The sequence below is a fragment of the Lepisosteus oculatus genome, chromosome 27, assembly GCF_040954835.1.
Source record: "Lepisosteus oculatus isolate fLepOcu1 chromosome 27, fLepOcu1.hap2, whole genome shotgun sequence".
NCBI classification, from domain to species: domain Eukaryota; kingdom Metazoa; phylum Chordata; class Actinopteri; order Semionotiformes; family Lepisosteidae; genus Lepisosteus; species Lepisosteus oculatus.
The window spans coordinates 2,232,935-2,238,148 of NC_090722.1; the positions used below are offsets into that span (position 1 = coordinate 2,232,935).

At 42.5% G+C, this 5,214-nt stretch overlaps 1 protein-coding gene across 1 annotated transcript; it reads left to right on the forward strand.

Annotated features, from left to right (window-relative positions):
- Positions 1-1,965: 1,965 nt before the first annotated feature.
- Positions 1,966-3,613, forward strand: LOC138225288 (fish-egg lectin-like). Its single transcript, XM_069185030.1, has 4 exons — positions 1,966-2,039; positions 2,483-2,728; positions 2,906-3,248; positions 3,336-3,613. The coding sequence occupies exons 1-4, from the start codon at positions 1,991-1,993 to the stop codon at positions 3,475-3,477; spliced, it is 780 nt and encodes a 259-aa protein (XP_069041131.1). The 5' UTR covers positions 1,966-1,990; the 3' UTR covers positions 3,478-3,613.
- The last annotated feature ends 1,601 nt before the right edge of the window (positions 3,614-5,214 follow it).

Consider the following 5,214-nt stretch of genomic DNA (forward strand, 5'->3'; position numbering starts at 1 on the left):
TGACTTTACTTCTTGAGGAGGCTCAGGTCCTTCAATGTATGTAGTAAGATGCTACATATGTTCTATCAGTTAGTGGTGGCGAGCCCCATTTTCAACGCAGTGTTGTACTGGGGCTCTGGGATTAGAGCAGGGGATGCTAAAAGGCAAAACAAGCTAATCAAAAGAGCAAGCTCTGTCATTGGGTCTGATCTGGACCCCATGAAGGTAGTGGCTGAGAGGAGAATGGTGTCCAAATTAATGGCCATCATGGACAATGTCTCCCATCCCCTCTATGATATGCTTGTGAGAATGAAGAGCACGTTCAGCAATAGGCTGATCCAACCAAAGTACGACAGGCAGCGCTACAGAAGGTCATTCTTGCCTTCTGCCATAAGACTGTAGAACTCATCCACTGTGTGTCTGGGCAGGGGCAACATTGACATTGACCTGTTTTTGGACTAAACATTAAACTCTCTGCTTAAATCAGTTTTTTTTTCTGTTTACAACTGTTTTTTGTGCAATATATGCTAGGGACTTGTTCAATATATTTTTATATTTATAATGTGCAATACAGCGTTTTGTGTACTGTTCCGTTTTTTGTATATTTTGTACTATGAGCAACTTTTGTAAGTGCACACTGACTGTACTGAATCTATTGTATGTATTGTATTATTGTATTATTTCGTTACACTGTGCTGTGTTGACTGTGCTAAACTGCTGTTTCACTGCAATTTCCCACACGGGATCAATAAAGTATCTATCTATCTAATATTGGGAAGTTTCTAAGATGAAAAAAATTTCACATGGGGCTCAAAAGAAAGGAGAGGATTAAGTGTGACTTCCAGATTTCTGCCTGTACCTGATGCCTTCATGGAGAAGCCATCCACCATTACTGTGAATCTCCCCAATGTGTTCCCAGCTGACATTTGCTGCAAACCAGTTACATTTCTGTTTTGTCACTATTTAGTTTCAAGGAATTTGATGTCAACAAGAGCTTCATGTTACATAGTCAAGAGATAAGCGATGAAGGTAAAAGATCAGAGGGGGAAGAGGTTTTAATGTAAATCTGCAAAATGTGTCTTCTGCATAACAATGAATCTGAAAACCATATTTGCGTATGATCTGAGTGAGAAGGGGCATATAGATAATGAAGAGCAATGGGCCCAAGACTGAACCCTGAGGCACACCTCGATTGACTGGGGCTATGAGGGATTTATGAGGATCATGAGAAACAAAATGCTGCATGCCAGTCAAATGTAAGAGGAACCAGCTAAAAACAATACAGCTGATAGCCAAGAGTGCCTGCAAGTATTTGAGCAAGATTTGAGCACAAAGGGCCACTAATATCAAGGTGCATAGGAATACTGAGAGTCAGATGCAGCCAGCAAATCATTTACAGCCCTGACAAGATGATGGAGCAGTGTTATAGTGGTTACTTATCCGTAATCCTCTACCACACCAAATTAATTGAGAAAACAAGACAAGACTTGGAATATTTCAATCTAGGGCCCAGACATTTTCTTCTGAGTGTTCAGAAAAATTACATTTTTAATCTGGGAGATGAAATGTGAAAAAACATATCTGAGGACAAAAAAGAAGAGTAACAAAATATTCAGATTTGCAATTAAACTAGTTGTCCCATTAGCTAATTTAGTTATTGTTTGCATCAAGCAATTACAGAGTTTTTTGTGTGCCAGCTGTCCCTGTGACCACCCCTGATCTGCACTGCTGGAGGATGTCACTGCTGATATTAGTACTAATCCAGCTCAAGACTATCTGAAGGACTGGGCTTCAATTTCAGTTTTTGATTCCTACACCCTGAGGATTATATAATTAATGATGTCTTCTGTAATTGATACTTAAATGATTCAATCAGCAGCTCGTTATGGCACACAATTTAACACCTGGTTAGACAGGTGTGTGTAGGAGCTGAACCCTAGCAGTCTTGAGTATATAAAGGCCACTGCTGGGGCTTATACTATACATGAGGTTTGTGAGATCATTTGTCAAAATGGAAGGGAGAGGCTGTGTATTGTGTTTGTTTGTGGTCTTATTTCTAGGTAAGACTTAGCTTTTACTGCTTTAATTAAAAGCAGTAGGGGAAGGGTAGATAGAGATACATGTAGGTTTGGATATAGTGCTTTAATTAGAAGGAGCAGCACAAGGGCAGATTGTGGAGGAATAACTGCATGCTGCTGGCATACATGGATTTCAGTAAAGCTGGTTGGGTATTGAGTATAGATGTTGCCTAAAAATATTTGGAGTGCTATTTGTAAAACATCCAAGTCATGGATTAATGTGTGCTTTTGAAGTTCTGTAAAACTGTTGACATGCTGTGCATTGTTCATTTGTGGGTTTTACAGATGCAAACAAGCCCTGTTGGCTTGTTTCTTCTGTCCTGTATGTTTTGATTGATCCCATAGTAGGATCATGAGCATCTGACATGCTGCTTCACTTGATCTTGTTGGTGCTCATTGACCCAGTGGTGTCCTCTCCTCCCCAGTGTCTGTGGCTGAAGCCCTGCAGTGTCGGGCTGTGCCTGGCAGTCTGAAGCAGATAGATGCTGGTGCTGGAAGGGTGTGTGGAGTTGACAATGCAGACAACCTGGTCATCTACCAGGGCAACAGCTGGGTCTCTCTGGCCATGAAGGGGAAACATGTGAGTGTGGGGCCAGCAGGGCTCTGGAGTGTGAGTCTCGCCAGCCTTGTGTTCAAGTGGCTTCGGGGAAGGTGGATCCCAGTGCAACCAGGTGAGGCTACAGCTGATCTATATGGGTTGGAAATGGTAGCTTTTAAGTTTATCCATGGATAGTGGCTGCCTTCAGCCAGAACATTTCCTTCACTCAAGTGTTCATGACCAATACTGAGGAATGAGCACTGCACTGCCCCCTGCTGAGAACAGCTGTATTTCTTGCTCTCCTCTGCAGGCTCCCTCATCCAGATTGATGCTGGTGGAGACAAGTTTGTGGTTGGTGTCAATGCTGCCAATTCCATCTTCTGCCTGAACAGTGGGCCTGTGCTGCAGTATGCTGGCCAGGGCAATATCCCCTGGATTCCTGTCGTGGGCTCCCTCAAGTACTATTCCTGTGGGCCTTTTGGCTGCTGGGGAGTGAACAGGCTGGACCAGATCTTTGTCAAGCTGGATGTGAGTGGGGATTCCTGCAAAGGCTCTGACAGGTGGTACCCCATTCAGGGCTCCCTGTCCCTGGTGGAGGTGGGCTCAGATGGCAGTGTGTATGGGGTGAACAGGAATGGAGTGGTCTTCAAGAGGTGAGCTGGTGGAGGGGATAACGCGTGTGGGTGCATGAATGACTGTCCTAATTCTAGGCTGATCTAACCCTGTGCCTCTTCCTGCAGGCTTGGTATTGATGCCTGTAACCCCTTTGGCAGTAGATGGTGGGCTCTAAGGGCAGCTGGTGTGGCCAGGCATGTGTCCTATGACCGAGGGATCCTCTGGGTTGTGTGCAAAGATGGCCGAGTCCAGAGGTGCCAGGTCTGAGCAGCCTGTATGGCCTGGTCCTGAGTGGAAAGTGACAGACATGACTGGGCTGCATGGTGGCTTCTGAGTGGAATTTGGCACTAATGCTTGTCTTCTGGTTTTTCTCTGTGCAGCAATAAATGCTTGAATAACCATGTTCTACTGTGTTGTGTAATGAACTTGACACCAGTCCTCTTGATTTCATGAGGAAGACTACCTGGGATGTTGCATTAAGCGTTAATATCCAGACCTGTGAGCTTTCTATTCACATGGCCCCTTCCCTGTAATAAGTTGCTATTGGGGAAACATACATCTAGTCTCTCTGCACAATGGTTTAGTCCCAGTTTTGTGCATGAATGGATTAACTAAAATGCTACCATGTTTCTTGGGGAGCATCACTGATTGGTCTTTTCCAGTGGCCCTAAACAGGGATGTAAGTTGAGGCTGTGACAGGTCCTCAAGGCCTTTCACTCTCTTAATCCTAAACCACTCCAGTGTTGCTTAACAAAGCACCTTTTTGGGGGGTGGGGGGGGTTGAATCTGTTTGTTCCCATAATGTTAGTGCAAAGCACTTGGTATTAACTTTCTATTACATCCCTAACCATGTTGACTGGGTGCTTTTTTTTCTTACACAATGGAGTTCATCTTCATGGTTGAATCCTCAGCTGAGGTTTAGCTCAAATTCAGGTGTAGTACTTCATTGCTATAACTAGTTGGGTGGGATGTGGCTTGTGCAATTCAAAATGCAGTCCATGCCATATACATACCTATTAGTACCTTTCGAAGAAACTTTACGGAGAGTTGTATCTCTTTGAAATCATGTGCTTCATTATTGCATGCAGTTCATTCAATTGTGATCTGAGGTATTCTCATTTGTCTGTTTCCATTATGTGATCAGGGTTTATCCATTTTTCTTTCATGGAGTAACTTCTAACTAAAGTAGTAGGTTGAATATGTAATAATTGCTACTAGAATGTCATTGAGACTTTTTTTGACAAAACATGATACCTGCAAAAGTATAGATGCATACAGTACTTTGGACAACATTTTGTGCACAGTGTTTCTCTATTTTAAATGCACTTGCCTATAGTTTCCATACAGGAAGGTGAAGGTCATATGGTTGACTTGTTGCCCCTTAGGATTTTCAATACTTAAATTGGGCCCCTGAATAGTGCAGGACAATCATTTGAACCTGAGAATGTATCTGGTCACTCTTCACAGTTTGGGCCAAATTAAGAGCAGTATCATTGTTGTAACACTGACAGCAAATTTGAAATGAAGCATTACTAGTGGTACAATTTTTATATAGCATCTCCTGATTTAAACGTTACACTGTTAACTATATAACCTAACGTTATTTGCTTTTATTTTTCTTACGTTATCCCTGATCTCGTTCCAGTCCTACCCGTCTGTGCTCAGCTTTCTGACCACTGGATGGCACTGCTGCTTGGCAGACTGGCCTCTGGATAGACTGCTGTGGGATCTTTTTTTCAAGTTTTGTTTTTAAAAAGATTTGATATTTTTAATGAGAAACATATAAAAAAAACAGACAATAGATTAAAAATCCATAGCCGTAATCACACAATTAATGGTTGTATAAAACAATCAGGGATATTTAACAAAGCTCTGTTTTTAAAAATATTGAGGAAAAGGGCCCCAGATCTCATGGAATGGCTCCAGATTGCTTGTGCTTTAGAAGCAGTTTTGTTCCTTTTTTTCTACAAAAAGGCGCCCTGGAAGACATACTATTCTATACAG

Coding starts and splice junctions, on each gene's coding strand:
- LOC138225288 (XM_069185030.1), top strand. CDS start 1,991: ATGGAAGGGAGAGGCTGTGTATTGTGTTTGTTTGTGGTCTTATTTCTA. Junction 2,729..2,905: donor GTGGATCCCAGTGCAACCAG/GTGAGGCTACAG, acceptor TCTCCTCTGCAG/GCTCCCTCATCCAGATTGAT. Junction 3,249..3,335: donor AATGGAGTGGTCTTCAAGAG/GTGAGCTGGTGG, acceptor CTCTTCCTGCAG/GCTTGGTATTGATGCCTGTA.